This window comes from Sinocyclocheilus rhinocerous, unplaced genomic scaffold (genome assembly GCF_001515625.1).
Source record: "Sinocyclocheilus rhinocerous isolate Xijiao unplaced genomic scaffold, SAMN03320098_v1.1 scaffold562, whole genome shotgun sequence".
Taxonomy (NCBI): domain Eukaryota; kingdom Metazoa; phylum Chordata; class Actinopteri; order Cypriniformes; family Cyprinidae; genus Sinocyclocheilus; species Sinocyclocheilus rhinocerous.
The window spans coordinates 1,905,178-1,928,540 of NW_015641608.1; the positions used below are offsets into that span (position 1 = coordinate 1,905,178).

The following is a 23,363-nucleotide window of genomic DNA, read 5'->3' on the forward strand; positions in this document are numbered from 1 at the left end:
CCTTCTGACCATGACGTCACTGGTGAGAAGCTGTGAAACACAGGCACTCCAGTCCCACAGGACACGGAACTTCTCACAATCGCTTTGGAGGAAGCGGAGGGTGGCCCCCATCAGGTCCCGTAATTTCATCCGTCTGGGCCCATACTGGATGGAAGCAGCCTCTTCACTGGTGAAGAAGAGCCTCTGAAATACTGGGGGAGAGCTGCTAAAATACCTCGTTGCAAACCTGTGAGAAAACAATTCAAATCTGTTCATGATATACTGGACATTTGTTCATTCAAATTCAGACCGATTTGCCAATAATGATTAAATTGATTTGACAGATGTATTGAAAAAAACGGACTCAAAAAAAGATACATGCTCACAAACAGATAAATTCAAACAAGTGCAATATCCAGCCAATGAAATATATAAATTAATTTTTTTTAAATCACTAGAGGCTTCCATAACTTTTCCAATTGTATAATATACATTTTCCATGTTTTACAATTAACTGATATTTCCAGATTTTCCAATACTTTCAAGAACCCTCCTTTGAATCTATTTTACATGCGATCCTGCATGGTTACTTACGCCTGAGCATCTGGACTGATGTTAAGAAGTTTGCTTAGAGCCACACACAAGCGCTCATGGAGGTCATGATTCAGACTGACGTCTACTTTGATCCTCTCAGCATTCCTCTCCAACAGGTCCAGGATCAGTGGTCGCAAGTGACGAGAAATGAGGAGGGTGTATTCCTTCTCCAGCAGGAGCTGCGCAAGACATTCTAGTATACACTGCCTGTCCTGCTGACTCCATATCTACAAGGAAAAAATTTATGCCAGTTAAAATAAATAAATAATAAAATATAATAATAATAACGATAATGATAATGATAATAATAATAAAAAATTATATAATAATAATAAATTCCTACAGGATTTTTTTGTTTCATTATTGTTAATTCATAGAGTCATATTTGGATATTAGCTCTCAATTTTTCTTATTTAAATAATGTCTATTAATAATATTATTAATAATGATGATGATGATCACAGGACGATTTGTAAGCCTTTTAAAATCCTGAAATATTACCACTAAATTCTTTTTTTTTTAATCTTACAGGAATATTTTATACTTTTAGCAATCATTATAATCCTATTGGAACCATGTGCTACAAAATCCCATTTTGTTGTGTTTTATGTTGGAATCCTATTAGAAAATTCTCATATGGATACTTTTGGATTGGTTGCAAAGTATGATATTCCAACATGTTTTTATGTGCTGGTTTATATCCACACCAGTGAATATTGATCATGACTGCAGAAGTAATCAGTGTTTCTTTTATATTGTACATTGTGTATCTGTCAAAATAATAAACTGTGGTAGTGTTTTAGCATGTTTCAACAACCCAAACTGAAACTATACTGCAACATGACCAAAATAATCCATCATGCTCAAAACAAGACTGGATTCCCAAATAGACAAATATGCAGAACACTTAAATTACGGTTATTATGGAAACGAATGAATTGAAATCATTACTTCTGTATAAACAACCAACGAGCAGCATGTGGACTACAGAAACGTGGGGCAGTATGGTGTGACACGCACGTTGTACTCTGCATGTGCTAAACAGATGAAAGCCTCTTAAAACGGTCTTATAAAGTGCTCAGATCATGCTGTCTTACCTGTTTTGCGAGATATTTGCTGAGTTCGTTGTGACTTTTATCGATATGTCTTGAGATTGCGCCTAGAGATGTCAGGCTCAACTCCAGGTTTTCCATTCTATCATTTGTCGTGAATATAGGGATTTCCGACGATGCCTCTGCGGCTGGTAAAGGCTTTAATATTTCAAGTATTCTACGTGATGGGAACCATAAGACTCATCACTCGCTTGGCTGTCTAGGTTGTATCACAACACAGCGAGCACGTTCCCGTCAGTATTAAAATCCCAGTCCACATGTGAGTAAATGAAAAGCACTTCCGGGTCATTCGACTGTGTCGCGGAGCTCACGCTCCCTGTGCTGCAAGCATACTGTTGTAATGTTTTTGTTAAAGGTTTAGTACGAAACACTTAAATATGTAACGAATATGGTTTTGTTATTTTGGACTGCACTGTTCAGTGTGAGTGTCACAGCCGTATTTAATTCCCATTGCTCTTCAAACCGTGTGTCTTTCATCGTATTTGGTCAACTCACAGAGAGCTGTGTAGCCTTATATTTACATTTATGAGGCCAAAATAAGTTTTTTGTCAATGAGTTAAGTGTAGGTAATGTTTGAAATATAGGCAATGACATGAGCTCTGGAGGACGTTTTGTCAACAGTAGATTTAACGTTAAGCATTAAAATCGTTGCAATCTGTACTTGGCCAGCAAGCAATAAACCATGAAAAACAGATGAGGCATGCTTTCCATTATTTAGTCAAAGTAATTTCTGCTACACCATTTTTATGAATAATATACATTACTAGACTAAAAAAAAATTAGTCAATTAGACTGAAAAGTAAAAAGAAATTGAATATACAGATTTTGAAAATTGTCTCCTATTCTCATATTAAGAAACGAGATACACATACCTATAAAATACAATAAACACAGCAGCATACCAGTACTGAACAACTGAAAATTGCATTATAAAACATATCCATACAAGTACCAAATATAGACTATTTGTATTTAAATTAGGAACGTGAAATTTAGCTAAGAAAACAAATCTTTATATATATATAACAGAACAGCTCGGAGCCTTCACCTATAATGCCTGAAGAGTTTAGAGAACATCTGACAGGAGATCAGAGACCATTCCTTCATACAGAATCTCTCCAGACCCTTAAAATTTCCAGCTGCATGTTGATGCTTCTCCTCTTCAGTTCACCACACTCATTTTCTATAGGGTTCAGCTCAGGGAACTGGGTTGGCCAGGGCAGAAGCTTGGATTTATTTTCCCAGCCTTCTTTGATCATATTTACCTTTACCAAGGCTAAGAATAATTTGAGCACAACTATATATATATTTATATATATATGTATATATATAGTTTTTAATATTCAGTATTAAATGTTAACGTTAATGACATTTTTTTTTTTAGAAAAGGAGAGACCGCGGGAAAATGACGTCACTTCCTGTTTGGCGAACGTGTATGGTGAAAGGTTGGCGCGGAGCTGGTGGAAGTATGCTACAATACATTTTTAAATCGCTGTCTACAAGAAAATTGGAAATTGCTAATTAACTGCAAATGTCATTATACACGCGCATTAGCATGGGTGTCAGATCCTGAAGTCCTCTTTATAGTGTTTGGCTCATCTTACAGATTTATATCCGCCTGTTGTCGTTAGCTCACCACCAGAGATACATGTATTGTTCATATAACGTTACTTTAATTTGATTTCACTTTGTGAACGTACTATAGTAATACTGTATTTTGATCGCTTTAATTTGTTCGGAGTTTGTAAATCCATGGTCGTACAAGTGTAGTTTGTGTAAGAATTATAGTGGAATTGTTGGGTGGGTTATTACTTTAATATTAAGTTGTTTCTTTTGTTCTTTTAGTACTAATGAATTAAATGACTTTATTTCAGTACAGTGTTTCTTCACTACATGACAGGAAGTGGTGTAGTTGAACTGACACATGCCCACTGTTGCTGGTTTTGTCACTGTTTTCAGGAACTTAATGTGCTTTTTTTTTCTTTTACTTTAAGCAGCTGACTAAAATGGATTTAACAGATGAACATTATGGAGATCTCGATGACAAGCCGTTTGGTAAGACAGTCTTTCTCTCCCGTGCAACAGGCTTTTCTTTATTTTCACCTAGTTAACATGCAGTTTTCAGGTAGAGTGCTACTGTGTTGTAGTGGCGGCTCGTCAGGGGAGGCACAGCTTCCCCATCATTTTGAGGTGAAAATGGGAGGAGGACGATTTAAGGTTAATAAAATTCACAATTCATTTCAGTTCATGTCTCAGAATGTGTATTTTTTTGTTTGTAATTTCACAGTTGTAATGCCATAACGTGAAAGCGCCGCTTTTCTATCGCGAATGTGCCGAATCTGCTGATGTAATTACAACCGCTAGGTGATAGAGAAGGGGAGGGGGAGGCCGGGGGAGAGCTGAGCTCTCGTGCCTCCGTTGGTAAAAAAGGTTAAGCAAATAATAATAATAATAATAAGAATAATAAGAATAAGAATAATAATAATCGGCAGGGATCCCAGACCAATACAATTAGTGTGCCTCCTCTATTTTAAAACCCACGAGCCGCCACTGCTGTGTTGTACCTATTATCTAGTATTTACTTAAGCCTTTATCACTATTTTATACTGTAAGTTGATTTTAAAAATTTCTAAGTAATCGACAAGAAATGCTTTTAAAAGTAACACATTATTAAATAATAATTAAACAATAATTCCTCAACAGTTTCATGAGATCAAAGGCAAGTCATGCAAAATCAACCAAGTGTAGATAAATACATTAGATGCATGAGCATCACAACAACTGCACTTGAAATTGAGGTCGGGAATGATCACATTAATACTTGGTTACATTTAGCTCACTGGAGTGTGCTGTCTGATATTTGATCCATATGAAATTTAATCCAGATAATGTTGTTTTATTTACCTCTTTTGATCTATTTCCCAATTTCTCGTCTTAACAGGTTCAGGGCTTTCAAAGCTCTGAAAACATAACTTGCATGTATTGGTCAAGTGTATATGCTGGAGTTGCTGTTGCATTATGACATTATCAGTGTTTGTTACAGGTACTCTGCATCACAATGAGGACTCGGTGGATATTTACTCTGGCCTGGAAAACAGCCCTAAGATTGATGGGCACAGAGGTGGGTTCCATTAATGAGTCTTAAATTGAGTACATCACATTCATAGTTTTTATTGAAAGTAATTTGTTGATATATGTGTATCACAGAAATAGCAGGATAAAACTTTTTAGATTTCAATAATTATTGTAATGTCCTTTTTTTAAACTAGGTAAAGTCAACCCTCTCCTTTCCCCACGCACAATGGAATCAATGGATATATATGAGGACATTATCAGGGAAGAACAAGAAGAAAAGGAGGCAACTTATAATGAGGCATGTGACTTGAGCTTTGAATATGGTTGCATGGCATGCTATTGGTTTGGTTTTGCATTTAAAAGAAATGGACAGGAAAGTTATGTTGTTTCATTGTACTTGTCTTTTATTACAGTTAAAACTAAAATTTGATGAAGCACAAAAGCAAGTTAAGGAACTGATCTCACAGTTACAGCTACTGCAGACAAAGGTGTGTTTCCTTTTAATGGTGGTTCTGTTATATATTGATGCTAAATACCCCCCCCCCCACACAAATTAGTTAAAATCTTGGAATAAATTTTTTTTTTGCACTTTTTATATTTAAAGAATACGAGTTTGAACAGTGAAAACATACTCCTGAAGAAGAACATTTGTTCGGTCATCAAGACGGCTAAAATGGAGATTGTGCGTAAGGATGAGGAAATTAGCAGACTCAGCAATAGGTAAAAACTCCAGCTCTGGTACTAAGATCAGCAAACAGATGTTTGATACTAAGCCTGGCTTGTGTCATGATTGGATGGTTTTATATAAACCTCACTTCCCTGTTTTTGTGTGTTGTCATCACAGGTCTAGTCGAGGAAGTTATTTTCGTCGATCTCAAATGGAAAGTGGTCCGGCAAACACAAGGCACAGTTTAAACAATTCTACAAGTTCTGTTTTGGAATCACAAGGTGCTAGACAAGATAATGTTATGAGTGAAGTAAATCAGCACAAAGGTAGAAACTCTGTGTCGGATCCCTGTGCATATCCACCAACAACGTCAACTACAGCAACACAACCATTTGAGGTGCTCCAGAGATGCCCTAGAACTGATCTTGATAGTCCTCTGCAGTGTCAGAATAAATCTGCTGCTAAATCTGACAGTAAGACCCTCACTGTTCAACCACAGCAGGAGTCCGGACCAGTTCATCCTAACAGAACATCCACAGTGGCAGATGTCTCAAATGCTCCCAAAAGAAGTGACTCTACACTGAGAGTTCCTGATACAACTACTGATTCTCAATTCAGTACCTTGAAAGACAATAAGAACAGTTCATCAAAACGGGCAGACAAGCTAGAAAAAACACAAAAATGCACAAGCCGGGACAAAGAGTGTAACTCGAAGGATAAGAATGTGTCACAAAAGGCTCAGAGAAGAGTGGACAGCAAATTAGGAAGAACTGAAAAAGAGCTCATAAAAGACAATTTTGTGTCCAGTGAAAACAGGAATCAGCAGCCTGAGGTTCCAGTCGTTCTTAAAAGTTCAGAACAATCGAAAAGCCCTTCCTCGCAGTCACACAAAGCCTCACCATCTGTCTCTTCCCAGTTATCCAAAAATTCATTTAAGACAGCAGCAGATGTTGAGACACGGAGTCAAGGGCACATGCATCATCAAAATCCAGACAGAACTAGCAAAGAAACAAAACACTCTGGCTTGAGCAGCACAACTTGTACTGTGGTGGATGAAGAAAGCCATTCCCAAAACCACAAAGGGAAGAAAAGAGTTGCAAGTAGCCATGAAAGGAAAGAGGAGAAAAGTTCCAGTGCAGAAAGGAGGAGCAGCAGAACTGAAAAAAGCAGAGACCATGAGCAAAAGCGGCGGAAGGAGAGTGACAGGAGTAAAAGAGATGAGGGTAACAGCAGCAGTAGTAGTAAAGAAAGAAGAAGCAACAGATCAGACAGTAGCAAAGAGTATGAGCGAAGGAATATACGGGAAACGGATAATAAATCTGAAGATAAAAGATCTAAGAAACAAGTTGATGCTTGTGGGCAAGATTTTACTTCTCCCAAATGGGTTTCTCAACGAAAGGATGCTTATAAGGAGAAATCATCAAGCAAAATCAATGAACCATCATCAAAAAGCAAAAGGGCTCACAGCCATGACAAAGCTAGAAAGATGGAGGATCTGAAATGCTCTGTCAAAAATGGAAATTCTGATAAGAGTTGTTTTGGAGACAAGGGTATAGACAAGGACCGAGAAAGAAAAAGAGGTGGACATTTGGATCATAGGGTACATAAGCACAGAGAATCAAAAAATTATCTTACCAAAGATGACAGAAAGAAATCTCCTAAAAAGCACAATGTTGTCGGAAAAGGTCAAGATAGTAAGAATGAGCAGGACAAACACCTTGAATCTGAGTCTTCATCAGTGGTAGCTGTCAGCAGCAGTCCCTGCAAAACAGCTGAGGATAATAGTCCAGACAGAAAACTGAGTTTCATGGAAACACTGAATCTCACCCTATCGCCTCTTAAAAAGCAAAAGCAGTCTTCTGATCCAAAAGAAGCCAGTGGAGCAACATCTGAAGATGCCTCGCCTCATAACAGCAGATTATCTGATGCTGGGGAGGAATTCTTTGTCATTGATGAATTAAAGAACAGCCAGAACAGAGTTGAGGAAGTGGATGAGGTCCCTGTGCCCACAACTGCAGGTAAAAAAGAAGACCTGACCAGTTCTTGCAAAAAGTCTGGACAAGTTGTTGATCTTTCCACAGCTATAGTCTCTGAGAAGCCCTCAGGTGAACAAACAGATATGGATGTACAAGAAGAGAATGCCACGGAAAGTCAAGAGGCTGTGGACAAAGTGCCAGCCAGTGTTAAATGCTCCGAGGAGAAAAAGAACAAAATTTCAGATTCCAATGTGTTAGACAAAGATTCATTATCAAAATTAACCCTTACAAGAGAATCTCCAAATCGTGTCTGTCATAACACCACCAAAGACTCTCCGGGAATCATAGATAATTCTGTTGTCTCTAATATTTTGCCTACTAAGACTTCAGAAGTGGTAGTTTCAGATAATATTCCTGATTCAATTGTTGAAGGTTATCAGCAACGAGATCCTATTATTGCTGTATCTGAGGACACTTCTCCAATGAAAATCCAAAGGAGTCCTCAGACCAAGTCTCAGGATTTACCACCAGCATCAAATGGGATATGTCAAGATAATGTGTCGTCCTCAGACAAGGCACAAAGTATTCCTGAGATTAATTCTTCTATGATTTCTGATAGTTCTGTCAACATGGAAGTGTCCTCTAGCACAGTTAGTGCAGATCTTGATGAGCCAAGAAAAGTTATTTGTGATTTTGAACAAGTGGATACTTCAAAACTGGACTGTAAGGGAGCAGGGGAAGCAATTGATAATTTAAAAATGATTGAAACACCGCACTCATCTGAAAATTTGAAAATGTCCGAAAAATCCCATCAGAGTCCATCATGGGGTGAGAACAATGTGACTCCAAATGATAGCACCACTGTCAGAGATGAGACCATGTCATCTTCGCAGCCTGGTTTCTCAGAGCCAGATTCCACAGAGAAAGAGGAACAGAACACAAAGTCATCAAACCCTGTTGTGTTTTGCCCTGATGAAGACTCCATGATGCTTACTCTTAGGAACATCAGAGTTATGCCAGAGCCTCTCAGCCCTCTTACAAGCCCAGTCCGTCAGGTGAAGAAAGTACAGCCTCAGCGTGCTGAGAAGCAACCACATGTCAAAAGTCTTAACAAAGGTAAGTGTTTATTTTTTTGTGGAAAGTATGAAAGTAAATATTTAATATTGTAAGCCTCCTATAATATCCAGAATAGCATTATTTTTCTTAAAAAACTGAAAACAAAAATTCAAAATTTAAAAACACGTTTGCATAACTTGACCCAACGGGTTTATATGTCTACAACTTGCTAATGTAAATTTTTTTTTTTTTCTTTTCTTCCAAGATCTCTCAACTGTAACCACTGGATGCAATAAGGATAAAGTGAAAATGGACATGAACAAGGAGAATAAGTCACCTGACTCTTCTGTCACAGCTTCCTCCTACAAAGGGACAAAAGATGCCCTCTCGGCTAGTGGAACTGAGGAAGATGAACTAGAGGATGGTGAGATAGTGAGTGAGAGTGAGGAAGAGGGACCTCTGTTTATCCAGACTCCTCCAAGAGAAAAGGACAAATCAACCTCAGGGACTGATTCAAGTCCAAAGCTATCTTCAGTTGGGAAAAGAGTGTCCCAAAAGAAACCTTGCATCCCTGTTAAATATTCAGAGCGAAGCAAGAGCGCCGAGTCGTCTTCTTCTAATGACAGTCCCACCTCAAGTAAAAGACGCTTTAAAACTGTCAGCCCACCATTGAAAGCAGCAGTCTATACCATAGATGGATTTATGGGCATGTTAGGATCAATTCGAGCGGAGTTGAGGAAAAAGTACATGAAGCTTCAGAAAAATGTCACTAAAACTGCCTTCTGCTGTATAGTGGATATGTCTCAGGCTTCTTTTATAGAATTCATTAATGCTGTTGACTTGGATAAATTGTGCTGCCAAGGTAATGACATCAAAGTTAGACTTAATAAAATTATTTCATCTATCATGAGCAAGGTCACCAAGAATGGCATCGTCAATCGTATTTTTGAGCAGAAAGCTGGAGACCTCAAGCAGAAGTTGTGGACATTTGTGGATGGGCAGTTTGACTTCTTGTTCAAGGAACTGAAGACAGCACTCAAAAGTGGATCTGAGCCATCTAAGGATGCGTCATTGGATAATAAAAATGCAACTCTTAAAAGAAAAGAGATTGAAAGTGAGGTGGTGGAAAAAGAACCTTTTAACACATCTGGGCATCTTCACAGAACCAAGATGTCAAAAGTTGACACAGGAAGTTTTGTCAGAGAGGCCCCTCCAAATAATCTCCCTCGCAGGGGCCTTGGGAGCAGGGGTAAAAACATAAAAGCTGTCATGAATGAAGATGATCAGCCGGCAAATTTGGCAAGTGCAACATCTCATCAGCTTCTTCCTTTATCCTCTGAAAGGCCTGTCCACGAAGGTACCTCTGGATCTGAGACTAGAATCTCTTCCTATGTCCGATGTCTCTCCCATAATGGATCGATTCAGGATAAGTCAGACTTTCAAATTCTCACTGAGCAGCAAACAACAAGCTTAACCTTCAACCTGGTCTCTGACTCTCAAATGGGAGAGATATTCAAGTGTCTTTTGCAAGGGTCTGATTTGCTTGAATCCAGTGTTCCCATAGGCGACAATACAAGTTGGCCACTCAGCACACCTCGAAAGGAAGGACGTCCAGGGGAGAGTTTGATTGGGATTATGACCCCTAATAAGACAACCCCATCTAAGTTCCTCACATCCTGGCCTTCCATTTCCCCCTACAAGTTTGCTTCAAATAGCAAAATGCTGGTAGACCCAGCAATTCTCGATGAGAGCTGCTTGTTAGAAATTCCCTCTAATTCTGAACCATGCCAGCTTTCTCTTCATTCAACTGTAATCCCGCAGAAATCGTACTCTATCTTGGCGGAAGATCTAGCCGTTTCCCTTACCATTCCCTCACCACTAAAGTCAGATAGTCACTTGAGTTTCTTGCACCCTGGAACTGGACAGCCACTGTCTGCCCCAAACAGTGGCCTGAGTGCCCATTATAGTGAAGATGCTCTTCTTGACGGAGAAGATGCCACTGAGCAGGACATACACCTTTCTCTGGACACCGACAACTCCAGTTGTGGGTCGAGTCCCAGCAGGACATGGGAGGGCTCTGATCCACCCTGTTTCCAATTCCAACCCAATTTACAAATGCAGGCTGTGGTAATGGAGAGGTCAAATGATCATTTCATTGTGCGAATAAGACGAACATCATCTGGCCCAATTGAAAGCAATCAAAATGAAGGGAAAGCAGCACCAGAATTAGCTGAATGCCCAGAGACGATTCTTAAGCCTAATCTCACTCTGACCCATCAAGACTTGGGTTCCGCACCTGGAGAGACGTCGAACAAAATCCCAACTAAGGTAAACGAGTCATGTCACATTTCAGATAAAGCAATAGAAGCTCAACCATCAAGCCAAAAATCCTCATCTGGAGGTGTTTGTGATGACAACTCATCCCGCAACAATGCTGAGCCTGATTCCAAAGCATGTGCTATTGAGGAAAGTAGTACAACAAAGACTGAAACATCAGAGGTGGTTTCAGGAAAAGCAAAGAACGCCATACAGAGCTCAAGCGCACCAGAGTCTGAATCTGAGAGGGTGTCAAGGAAACGCAAGGAGCACAGATCAGCGACAAAGGCAAAGCGCCAAAAAGTAGAGAAATCTCAAGATAAACATTCTAAGTCCAGGCATAAGAAAAGGTCAAAATCCTCCAAAGAAAAAGACTCCAAAATTGCAGTACCCCAGGTGTCCCCTAGCAACCTGTCTGCTAAGAATGTAATCAGGAAGAAAGGGGAGATAGTGGTGACGTGGACCAGGTGAGTTGATAGAATTAATACCAAAACAGGGGTGTACAAAAATACACATTAAGTCAAAGCAACCAATTAATAAGCTAATGTCTTTTGAAGGGATGAAGATCGGAACATACTCATTGAGCTTAAAATGAAGGGCACTTCACCCAAGACATTTGCTTCTCTTTCAAAAAGGCTAAAGAAGTCAACAGAGCAGGTATGCTTCACTATTGTGTTCTTATAAATATGAAGTACGGTAAGTTAAACAGCTTTGTTATAAATTATTGATTGATGTTTTTTGACAGATTGAGGAGCGATTCTCTCAACTGATGAAGCTGTTCAAGAAGAAAGAGAAAATGGAGAATTGATTGAATGACAAAAAGATTGAACTGACTTTATAATGGATGCTGATGCACTTATCAAAATCTCCATAGACTCCATAGGCAGAAATATAATACGCTGAATCTGAAAATCAGTGTATTATTTCTGTTGATGTTCATCTGTTTGAAAAAAGCACTTACAGTTTGCCAAAAGATCTGCAGTAAATGGTATAATCCGTTTTAGAGGCTTTTTTTTAGCTAACATTCAGTGTTATCAGATTACCAAAATTCATAATCAGAGCAGACACCAATTAGGCTACATTTTTATTACCTAGAGATATATTTGCAATGTGGTATGCTCTGAAATTGACCTTAATCCTTGTCAAGGACATAAACAGACACAACAAAGTAGAGAAGTGACGGTTCATAGTATTTTCAGTGCATAAAGCCCTGTGCGATGCCATACAATTTACTTGTTTTGGCAAGTTGGTGATTGCAAAAAGTAGTACAGTTACTGTTTTGTTGATGCTGACAAATTTTTATGCAATGAAATGAACAAAACAATTTAAGTATTCGAAGGACATCACTAACTTGTATTACAAGTTGACTTTTGCAGCATTTGCAATGCCTTTGAAACCTACCTCTGACCTCATGTTTTGATCACTTAATTTTTCCCTCCTTTTGTTTTGTGTATGAGGTTGGTGTTGGAATAGCATGGCTCTAAATGTGGAAATGGAAAGAATATTTGCTTGTTTATTTGTTTTGGTCCTCAATTGTCAGACTTTGAGTTTAAAATCTTTTTCATTAGTCATCCTGATAGATGCAGCTTGATATTTTCATATTAAGAGTAGCATGTTTTTGTTGTTTTATAGGTAATGAGTAAGGAAATTGTTCCCTTGTGTATATATTTGTAAAGTTTAATTGAACTGAAAGATTTTTATGTTTGAACTCTTTTTAAACAATTTTATTTTTCTTAAAGAGAGAAACCTAGATGTGGGAAAAATACATTGTATGTTGTTTGGAAATACATTTTGTAAATATTTGTAACTTCTGACAGACCTCTCAAACTTTTGAAATAAAGCTTATTTATTTAAATGTCATGTTTATTTTGAGAAGAATATTTCAGTTTCTAAACTGCATTCTTAAATGCATAATCTTCAATGATTTGTAGCTCTTATTTTGGATTAGTAATTCAAAATAACATTTTTTTTATATCACAGGATTAAATAGAGCCTTCTTTGTAGAACCAAACAGTATCGGGAAGTTTGTAAAATGATACTGATTTAGATACAACAAAAAACAAGGGCAAACAAATGATTTTTAATTTGAATAATTTTTCAATTAATATTAACCAACTGGTGGTTGATGGTTTTAGTGGATGCTTGAAATCCCTAAATAACTTCTCACCATAATATTTAGGCTTACTATCACAGTTTGTAGCACGGGGTATAAATGCAGTTACTGAACAATTCACAGCTCATTGACAATACTATGGTCCAGGCACAAGTGGCATATTTAGGTCACAGGCTGGCAGTTGTTAACCTTACTTCACCTCTGAAATCCAGATCTAACTTCTGTCCACACTCATGTAACCTGTAAGACTTGAGTGTGCTAGTACAAAATATATTTATAAAAGTTTTAAATAAATGTATAAAAGTTCATTTAGTTTTTAGCCATTTCTAAAATTATATGTGATAATTTCTAGACTCAGATTACAGCTGAATTCATACAACTAAAATTCTTAAAATTCAAGTACATGAACACTATAATATTTTATATATATAATTTTAAAAACATTATAAAAGGTAAAACACACATATAGGCCTACTGTAAGTAAATGAGCTTCAGCTGGCAGGCTGTAATTAAATCTCAACATTGTGCCTAGTGAAGTGTAATTGGTTACGTGAAGCTGAACAGTATCCACTTGTTGAACTCTGCAGTTAATTACATATATCTTATTTCTAAGCGATTAACAGCTGGCTCACATTCCTGAAGGTAGTTTTCAGCCACCCTCTCGTTACATCACTCAGACTACAGAAAACTAAAAATAGCCCTTCAAGCGTTTGACTATGAAATCGGACGTGTCTCATTGATCATAATGTCTCACCTAAAAAGAAAGGCTGTATTAATGGAATACTGACTTATTGCTTACTAAATACTGCACAATAGACACTACAGGTGCATCTCAATAAATTAGAATGTCGTGGAAAAGTTCATTTATTTCAGTAATTGAACTCAAATTGTGAAACTCGTGTATTAAATAAATTCAATGCACACAGACTGAAGTAGTTTAAGTCTTTGGTTCTTTTAATTGTGATGATTTTGGCTCACATTTAACAAAAATTTATAACTGGATGTAGTTAATCTAACATTTTTATGTGACCTAGTCTATCTATCTATCTATCTATCTATCATTTCCTAGAGATTTATAACCTTCACTCTTCCAGTTTTAGGCTAAGCGAAAATGGGAGATTGGAACTTGCTAGGGAGCATCTTGGAGGAGGTTCACATTCACTCCACCATTGTGGGCAAAATCTGGCTCACCATTCTTTTCATTTTCCGTATGCTTGTGCTCGGGGTTGCCGCCGAAGATGTGTGGGACGATGAGCAAAGTGAGTTTGTGTGCAACACAGAGCAGCCTGGATGCAAGAACGTCTGCTATGACCAGGCGTTCCCCATATCCCTCATCCGATACTGGGTCTTACAGATTATCTTTGTCTCCTCACCTTCTTTGGTGTACATGGGACACGCACTGTACCGGCTCCGGGCACTGGAGAAAGAGCGCCACAAGAAAAAAGCTCAACTGAAGGTGGAGCTGGAGGAGACGGAGGCTTTGGAGGAGCACAAAAGGATTGAGAAGGAGCTTAGGAAGCTGGAAGAGCAGAAGAAAGTGAGGAAGGCTCCTCTGAGGGGTTCCTCGCTGCGCACATATGTGTTGCATATCATAACAAGGCAGGGGTGTCCCTGTTCCTCAATCTCCTGGAGATATTCCACCTTGGTGTGAAACAGATCAAGCAGGCCATTTATGGATCCAAGTACATTGGAGATGACGAAAGTATTTGCAGGTCAAAGAAAAACTCCATGGTCCAACAAGTATGCATCTTTACCAATTCCTCACCACAAAAACGTATGCATTTGACGCACACATCCCTCGCGGTTGTGCCCGATGGACAGACAGCACCCATGCCTCTCTATATGCCAATGGCTGCTCCTCCATCTAGCCAAGAGGTGCCAAACAGTGACCCTAATGGATCTGAGCAGGCCCTCAGGCAGAACCGTCTTCCTAGCCAGCCTGAATTTCAGGCTCTCCAACAGTTGGGAGCAACAGAACGACGACCCACTTTAGACAACCGTCCGCACTCCTGTAGCAGTGAGGAGTCTGGGCCCAAGGGCTCTGGACCGCCCAAGAACATCGGTCAGCAGCCCAGAGCTTCACTCAGAGCCAGTAACATAGAGATACCAGCAGCATTACGGAAACAGAGCCGAGTCAGTCAATGTAAAGACTTCAGCGAGGAGAGCGATTCCCAGGAGAGCGGGAACTACCCCACTGCCATGAAAGCCAGTTTCATGTCGCGAGGGTTTTCAGAAAGCCCATCCGAAAGTGCAGCCTCCAAAAGTGGATCGGACACAGAGGCCAACCGTATAGCTCAAGGGGACAGTCCAGCTACGACACCACCTCCTGCCACTGGTCGCAGAATGTCAATGGTGAGTAGAAAAACACACTACTGATTTTTCATTTGTTGAGTTGTGATGAAACGAATACTGTTTCTTCCACTCAAGTGGGTTTCAAGTGAGAATACTACCTCGACAGCCGTTGAGCGTTATGAGCACTTTACGCTTTTAAAAACTCATGGTGTACAGTCTCCGGACTGATGGTGTCTTGGACACCACCACTGTCTAAAAAGTTATGCTTATCAAATGCTCATCATAACAGTAATTAGACAACAAGGGCAGTATTCAAGTTACATCAAATGCCATTAGCACCATTTGTTGTATGTTTTTGGGGTCTGATAGTGTTTGGACCCAGAAACTGTGACAAGTGATGTCAGACTTAATAGCCAGGTACTAGTTACGAACAGTGTCATCATCACTTTGTCAACAAAATCATAAACATGTTTGGTATTTTGAAAAATAAAAAAATGTTTAAAAAAAAGAAAAAAAAAGAAAAATGCTCATCATAACAGTAATTAGACAACAAGGGCAGTATTCAAGTTACATCAAATGCCTTTTTAATTTTGCTCTTTTGTAAGGGACTACAATGCTGTTTTCATCAAAAAAGAAAAGTTGTTTTAGCCAGAGTAAAATACATTATAATTAAAAATGACAAAAAACTGACAAATCAATCAATCAATAAAATGCCAACCCAAGTGTGAAACATTTTGTTTTAATTTTGTGTGGGCAAAGTGCACCTATGTTAGGACAGAGTATAAATTTTAAATATCGATATCTAGGCTAATGATTCGTTCAGTAAATATGAACAATTTCTCTCTCTTTTCAGAGCATGATTCTGGAACTGTCTTCAATCATGAAAAAGTGACATTTTGGAGTTTGAAGTATCAGCTGTCCTCTGAGCAGATAGCAATGGGATATCGCGGTGTATTCCTTGGCTTAATTTTCATTGACTCCATAATTACTGCAAACATTATGATTACACATTAAAGTAATTTAACCGACTTACATACTGTAGTGCTACTCTCAACAAACCCTTAAAATAAGAAAAAGCATTTTTAACACACCTCTTTTCAGTGCTTGTAGCATTTCTGGTTTTCATTAACAGTGTTTAATAAGAACATGAATTGTGCTGTGACATTTTGCATATGAAATCTATGGCTAAGCTCAAAGAGCAATCAATGGATATCTATAACATAAGTAATTCTTTAAAAATGCGAATTGACTAATGACATTTCATTAACAATAATTAGGCATACTCTTTTGTACAATTTATAGATAGTGGTGGATATCAGCGGATATGTTTTTGAATCAGTCAAGATTTAAGGGCTTTAATTTTTTTCTTACTTTTCTTTAAAGTCTTGTAAAAACAAGACATTATTAGCAAATGGCAATCCCTACTGTGAAATAAAGTGATTTTGTGTTCACAGCGATATTATTATTAGAACTTTGGTTGTCTTTCTCCAAAATGTAATACTTAATATTTATTAAACAAAATATCTCAAATCCGTCCACTGAAGCGGATGAGTTCAGAATGAGAATGTGCTGTACTGCCATCTGGTGGTGAACTTCATATTATAAAATTTTTGACATTTAACACTGTTTAAACCTCATGTGATTATAGTATGTTGACCTAATACATGTCTTTTTTAATGCACTACTGATTAAAGTTAAGTTTCCACTAGTGGGAGCATCATAGATCTACTAACAGATTTCAGGAAATTGGCTCACCCAGGCCTCATTAACATATCAATATATGCTAAATTTAGTCTCACCCTAGATACAGTAAATCTCCTCACACAGCTAAGGCATACGTAATTTAATTTTCGATGTGTTTTAATTCTTGAGCACTTGGACAAAACATGTGAGTGAAAACGTGAGTTTTTCTTGTCTCTCACAAATATAGCTACAATTATAATACATAAATATTCTCAAATATTAATTGGAAGTACTCACAAATATATAATTAACTTCAGAAAATGAATTGACATATTGGATGTTTTCCCCTCCCCACAAATTACTTTATGGAGGTAAGAAAATCAACATTTTGCAAATCACACATATGACCTATGTAAAATAAGAGAAACTTAAACCCCTAATTGCTTCATTGTTTGTGTGACCGAGTTGACTTAACTCGGGGTAAAAAAGAACTATAAAACTCACCAGTGTGTGCAGCCTTGTTGAACTCAAAGCAGGTCAAGTTTGGAAAGAGGGCCTTCAGAATGAAGGCTGACTTTGAATTTGCCTGATTTATTTTCATAAATATCTGATGGTGTTGAATACAATTGTGAAATCTTACTGTGAAATTAGAGTTAACCTTTAATGTGGAAATATGTGTTGCCTTCTTGAGCATCAGTAAATGTTTCCACCTTTTGTAATAGCTGTGTATGAGTAGAAAAGATATATCTCAAAATCATACAGTCAATACTTTTGGAAAGGGCTCAAATATGCAGAAGATGCTGGAAAACCAAAGAATGTGCAGGAGCTGGAGTATTTTTCTGAAGAACAGCAGGCAGCTGAACTGTTCAGGACCAACAAGGGACTCATGAACAACAAAACAGAAAGACAGTCATGGATCATCCAGGAAACGACACACAGTATTAAAATTCAAGGGTATGTAAACTTTTGAATGGGGTCATTTTTTATAAATTCAGTTATTATTTTGTCTTGTGGAGAATATATAAACATCTGTTATGTGAAATAGCTTATTCAGGACAGTATTAAATAAACAATATTCTAAATGCACTTATTGAACAATGAGTGGGGAATCAAGCAACTACAACACAACTTACATGATATGTTTCTTTATTTCATGAACAGAAATGGTGTCTAGACAAAATCTGTCATTTATATAACACTAGCAATTGAAATGCATGAAAATGAGTCCTGCACAATACCGTATGTACAATGGTTTTTAAGTCATTAAATTCATTAGGGTCATGTAGCATTTCAAAATGAAAAAAAAAGGAAAAACTCTTAGTACAGAATAAGCAAAGAAACAGCTACCTCAAATCGACAATATTAACACAAAACAGTCTTCTAGAAAAAATGCGATAAAGAGTCAGAAAGAGAGATAGAGGAAAAACAACTCGTGTGACTACAAGCCAAAGAGCTATTCCATTAAAAATGATGCACCAAAATCTACCAATACAATAATCCATATAATCTGTGTAAAAAGCATGTAGAAAAAACACCTGATGCAGTTTGCTGATACAGTCATTGACCAGTAATGAGAGGTATGAAGGATTTCACAGGTAGATAAGTGTGAGAGAAAGAGAGTCCGCTCTGCTAGCCGAAAACATGGGGGCTCACAGCCCCTGCATACACACTTCACTTGAATGTGAACTATGGCCTCTGGAAGTTCTAAGGCAAAGTTGGAGGTGCACTTTGTATTCATGGTACACTGGAGCATCCCCGTCGGGCAAAAAGACAACTTGAGGAAAAGGAGCATAGTTATCAAACGGCCATTTCTCTGTTCGCTTGTAAAAACGTACAAAACAAAAGACAGAATGCTAAACCTATCCATTCGAACGAGCCTCACGATTTCTATGTACATGGCAAAATTCTCGTAAAACACGACACCTTTTTGTAAACATTTTGCCTTTTTCTTATGCCGTTATCAGTCCGAATACTAAATGTTTTATAAAGTTAAGCAAATTGTGAAAAAGGCATGTTTTTGAGCAACCCTTTGGAACGCCAGTGTTCATATTTCAGAGGAGCAGCACGAACTAAACAAACCGACCAAATTATTCAAACAAATGACATTAAATGGGAGCTTACATAGATGAAGACATGTAGGGTGTTTTCTTGTACATTATTGGTTCTCAATACATTTACGAAGCTTAAAATACACGTCTTTTGAACGCAATTGCAAATGGAAAGCTTAAACTATTAGCTGTAGCAGCCAATTGACAACCAAAAATTAATTGCTGGATTTTATTTTGGAGATATTTCATAGCCCTTGTTGGGGTTTCATCCAAAATAATTGTGCAAATCTAGTTGGTTTTCTCTACGAATCAATTATTCTTAGCTTAGAAACTCTAAAAAAAATAAAATAAATCATGCTACCCACCCATTAGCTTTATAAGAAGACACAAAAATATGCGAAGAACGAAAGCTGAGCTCACCAGCTACCATCAAATATGTCTGAAAACCAAAAAAAAAAAAAAAACCTTGGCACGCACCCTGAGACAAGATACAAGAGCAACCACGAGTCCAATACGAAAATAAAACCTCTGTAAAACAACAAAAACTAGCAGAAGTGTTGTTGAGAGAAGAGCTAATAAGCTTATTTAACACGTGAGGCTTTCTGTGACCAGGACGAACCCTTGAAGTCACTGTGGATGCAAACATGATGCAGCTTTTAGTAACAGAGGTCAGAATTCCAATCCGTGTCACCCAGACTCCCGGTTTCTTCCACATCTGCATCGAAACATCCCCAGGCTCTTAAGGCCAAGTGTGCAAGCGTGAGGAGTCAGCCGTATCACAGGCGGCACAGAAATAAACAAGAACACAACAAACACACTGCTATGCGAGGAACATAAATAAAAGCAAATTTGGGAAAATGTTTTTGGATCGCCTTGATGCGGGTGTGACTATTCGTTTTTTTTTCTCTCTCCAGAAATGTCAAAATTTTGGACATAGATTCTCAAGTGTACGATAGTGTGCTTGTCAAGTGGAAGTTCATGCTTTCCACGCTTCATTATTTATACAACATGAAATAAGAAAAATGCATCATTATAGGGATGATTTGCATATGTGTGCACAAATGTCCACTTGGACCCATAAATCTTTAGTTCTAGTCTTGTACCTGATTACAATTTAGAAATGACAAATACTGTTTAAATTTCTTTAGAAAAAAAGAGAAAGAGAAAAAGATCCACAATGAAAACAACAGCACAACTATTCATCACAACACCTCTAGATTCTACATCCCAGGAGAGACACTCCACCCAGTGTGACTTGTTTGTGTGTTTGTGTGTGTGTGAGCTTGCATACCAGAGGGAGAGGGGATGTATTACAACTTGAAACGCATCTGAATATTTATCAATCAGACTGGCAAATACACAAGCACGCATACATAGAGCTCTAGGGGTCAACGGTCATTCAAATAATATAGAACTATGTCAAATGAGAGGCATTCCCAACTGTTGGGAGATCCAATTTTTATAGAAAAACGCTCTCAGTTTACGCTCAACTAAACCAGAGCAAACAACCATTGAACTGTTTTTCTGAGGCCTACATTTTGAGGCAAAGAAACTATAAACAAACTATATAAAACAAACAGGCAGCATGCAATCCCATTAGTATGGATATATGTGTCTAACAAATGTACAATAAAGGGACATATAGGACGACTTTAAAGAATGGGCTTATTCCATCCATCTCAGATCAGATTTTCGATGCTTTTTAAGATTTTAGTGTCTTCCATAAATATGCAGTTTGAACACTCCCTTATTTTTTTTCATTTAAATGAACCTGAAAACATTCTTTATAAGATACCAAGTCATTAAAGATCATCTGCCTGAAAAGACACTTTTAAGTGTCCACGTTAAGTGCTTCAATTTCAGACTTTTTAGGGTCCTGAAAAAGAAATCTACCCTTTCTGAAGTGCTAAACGGTCAAAGAGTGCTGAGGGAAGGAAAAAAGCCAAGGGCAAGGCCCTTTAATTGATTCAACATCATTTCCTGTTCCTGTCAGAGCGGTAAAATGGGCCAGAACTGAAAGGGTGTGGGATCGTGACGACGTTTGTTTTAGATAACACTGTTCGGAGGTGTCCGTGAACACACTGTAAATACTGTTAAGAAATAAGGTTTCCTCAGAGAGCACTTTTTCACATTTAAAGGAGAACAGCTCACCATTATGCACACCATTTACAGCCAAATTACATGCAAGGGGCTCTATGCGCTGCACTGGGGGGGTCCGTATGCGAGCGTGTGTGTGCATGCGTGAGTGTAAGAATGCTAGTTTCCTGAGTTTAAGCACACCCATCGTCATGGGGAATTCATTTGAGACAGGAAACAGCAACAATTTTCCCTTTGTGACAAAAAGGTGCTTGATAAAACCCCAGAGAAAAAAAAGCAAAGAAAAACGAAAAAGCCATCTAAAGTTCTACCTGTACAATATTACCGAAACCGTCTCCATGCGCCGCACTATTTACAATAAGCTTTCTGCCAAGCAAGCACTTCTCGAAAACATCCAATGGTACAGTATTGCTGACGCAAAAGGTGGGCGAAACTACGATGCGAATCATTCGTCTTTCTGTCGTACTTTCTTTCATATCAGTGCTGTAGAAGGCAAAGGAGGAATGTTTTAGATACCACCATCTGTACACATTAAGTGATGCGGTACACAGACACTACAAACGTATGATGCAGAAGACATTTTTGCATATGGACATTTACAGTCTAGCTGCTGTAGAAAAAAAAAATCTGTATTATTTTTTTTTTTCATGAGTTTTACTGAACATTCAGAATATTTCCTGAGTTTGAATTTACTGTGACAAGGGCCACAAAGAGAAAGAGAAGAGAGAAGGAATGGTAGAGATTTAGAGGTAGAGGGCAGGAATAGTTAACGTGGGGTGGGGTGGGGTGGGGAGAGAGACAGATAGAGAGAGACAGAAAGAGAGAGAGAGCAAAAAGCTGCTGCTAGGTCCGTAGAGGTCTGAATTTGAGATGTGGTCAGAGCCCATCCCATCTGAATGGACTGTAATTGGAAACAGACAGTGTTGCCACTGTCATGGAAAGGTGTAGCACCATCGTGAAGTTCTGTGAGAAGGTCTCAGCCACTCTGCCATGGCTGAATGAGAGAGAACCTGGAGAACAGTATTGCTGCTGGTAAGACAACTGTAGTGTCAACCTTTGTTTAAAAAAGACATAAATATATATATAAAAAAAAAAATCAAAAACACTGGCAGAGGCTGGCCATCTCAACAGCCCTCGATTTTTGAGGGTTTGTCAGAAGACATAACTAAATTAAATAATAAAAAAAACATCGTAAAACAAATCAACAAAGAGAAACCACCGTCATTAGGTACAGTCCTTTCTGTTGGGCTGTTCGTCGGTTGTACATTTATCTGTCATCTCCTGACAGAAGTCTACGGTCACCGTCTGATTGGACTGTTCCAGGGACAGCCCCGCCTCCAGGTAGGCGGAGCCAGGTTCTTGCTCCTCCCTGTCGTTGCTTGCGTCTTCGGACCCGTTTCCGGTCTTCCACTGGGCCGGTCGCGGTTGACCGTCTTTTGCGGTGGCTGATTTGTGGAAGCTCTGTTCGGTGGTGGAGCAAGTGGTGAGGTCGATGCTGCCGGTGGGCAGGGCCTGGTTGCCGGGGCGCAGAATGGGGCAGTAGTGATGGACCTGTTCTGGGCTCAGCTGCACGTCTCGACACACCTCCTCAGATAGACAGGAGAAATTCTCCCATAACTCTCCCATGCACGCCTTCAACTGGTTGCGCTCTGTTAAGAGCTTCTCCTTCTCACACACCTGTGGGGTGGACACACAGAAAACACACACACACACACATTTGAAACCTGTGTGCAGCACAGTTCACACACTTTTTGACTAATAAATAACCATGATCTTGCATGACCTTTTTGAGTTGTTAATGATTACAAATAAGTATTTTTAGACATCCTTTTGCAGAGACTGCTGGGCACATTACTTGCAAATTTGTATGTCAAGTATCAGTTTTTTGAATGATTAGATTTACTGTATCTAATAAGTGTGTTTTCACCCTCAACTGGTAATCTAATGTGTCATGTTTTTCAGTGCAGCGTAAAAAATAACTATACTTAATATAAATAAAATAATAATAAATAATAATAATAAATATTTTTCATATTGAATATAATCCTATATGTATATACATACGATATGTAATAGTTTTATTCAGCAAGGATGCATGAAATAGATAAAAAAGTTTTTTAAATGATTTACAATGTTACAAAATATTTACATTCAAATAAATGTTTTTTTCCCTTCTAACTTTCTATTCATTAAAGAATCCAGAAAAATATCAATATAAGAAATGTTTCCTGAGCATCAAAGCAGCATATTAGAATAATTTCTGAATGATCACGTGACACTGAAGAATGAAGAAATTGCTGCTTTGCCAACACAGGAATAAATTAAAAAAAAAAAAATAATAATAATAATATATAT

General features: G+C 38.2%; 3 protein-coding genes and 1 pseudogene across 7 annotated transcripts in view; 2 read left to right on the plus strand and 2 right to left on the minus strand.

Annotated features, from left to right (window-relative positions):
* Positions 1-1,935, minus strand: part of LOC107755265 (midasin-like) — a 51,811-nt gene extending 49,876 nt beyond the window's left edge. Inside the window, exons 1-3 of the mRNA XM_016572007.1 lie at positions 1,671-1,935; positions 574-800; positions 2-226 (exon numbers count right to left, since the gene is read on the minus strand). Coding sequence (XP_016427493.1) covers positions 2-226; positions 574-800; positions 1,671-1,766 — 548 coding nt within the window. The 5' untranslated portion in view covers positions 1,767-1,935. The remainder of the gene's footprint in view (position 1; positions 227-573; positions 801-1,670) is intronic.
* A 1,159-nt stretch (positions 1,936-3,094) lies between these two features.
* On the plus strand, positions 3,095-12,514 carry LOC107755267 (CASP8-associated protein 2-like). 3 transcript variants are annotated; one of them, XM_016572008.1, is made up of 10 exons: positions 3,095-3,151; positions 3,680-3,740; positions 4,729-4,806; positions 4,955-5,058; positions 5,174-5,248; positions 5,365-5,480; positions 5,605-8,519; positions 8,725-11,242; positions 11,333-11,432; positions 11,521-12,514. In XM_016572008.1, exons 2-10 carry the CDS (start codon positions 3,692-3,694, stop codon positions 11,581-11,583), a joined length of 6,018 nt encoding a protein of 2,005 aa, XP_016427494.1. In that variant the 5' UTR covers positions 3,095-3,151; positions 3,680-3,691; the 3' UTR covers positions 11,584-12,514. The 3 variants fall into 3 exon arrangements, with proteins under 3 accessions (XP_016427494.1, XP_016427496.1, XP_016427495.1); XM_016572010.1 differs by having other exon boundaries at positions 3,112-3,151; positions 3,683-3,740; XM_016572009.1 differs by lacking the exon at positions 3,095-3,151 and adding an exon at positions 3,191-3,335.
* A 1,485-nt stretch (positions 12,515-13,999) lies between these two features.
* Positions 14,000-16,204, plus strand: LOC107755231 (gap junction alpha-10 protein-like; annotated as a pseudogene).
* Positions 16,205-20,056: 3,852 nt separating this feature from the next.
* Positions 20,057-23,363, minus strand: part of LOC107755268 (transcription regulator protein BACH2-like) — a 102,763-nt gene continuing 99,456 nt past the window's right edge. For all 3 annotated transcript variants that reach the window (XM_016572014.1, XM_016572011.1, XM_016572013.1), the window contains one exon: positions 20,057-22,685. In XM_016572014.1, coding sequence (XP_016427500.1) covers positions 22,233-22,685 — 453 coding nt within the window. In that variant the 3' untranslated portion in view covers positions 20,057-22,232. The remainder of the gene's footprint in view (positions 22,686-23,363) is intronic.

What these genes read in the sequence shown, in the direction of transcription:
- LOC107755267 (XM_016572008.1), top strand. Translation starts at nt 3,692, where the DNA reads ATGGATTTAACAGATGAACATTATGGAGATCTCGATGACAAGCCGTTT. An exon ending in TACAGCTACTGCAGACAAAG is followed by an intron (nt 5,249 to 5,364) that starts GTGTGTTTCCTT and finishes TTATATTTAAAG; the next exon opens with AATACGAGTTTGAACAGTGA. An exon ending in ATAGTGGTGACGTGGACCAG is followed by an intron (nt 11,243 to 11,332) that starts GTGAGTTGATAG and finishes TGTCTTTTGAAG; the next exon opens with GGATGAAGATCGGAACATAC.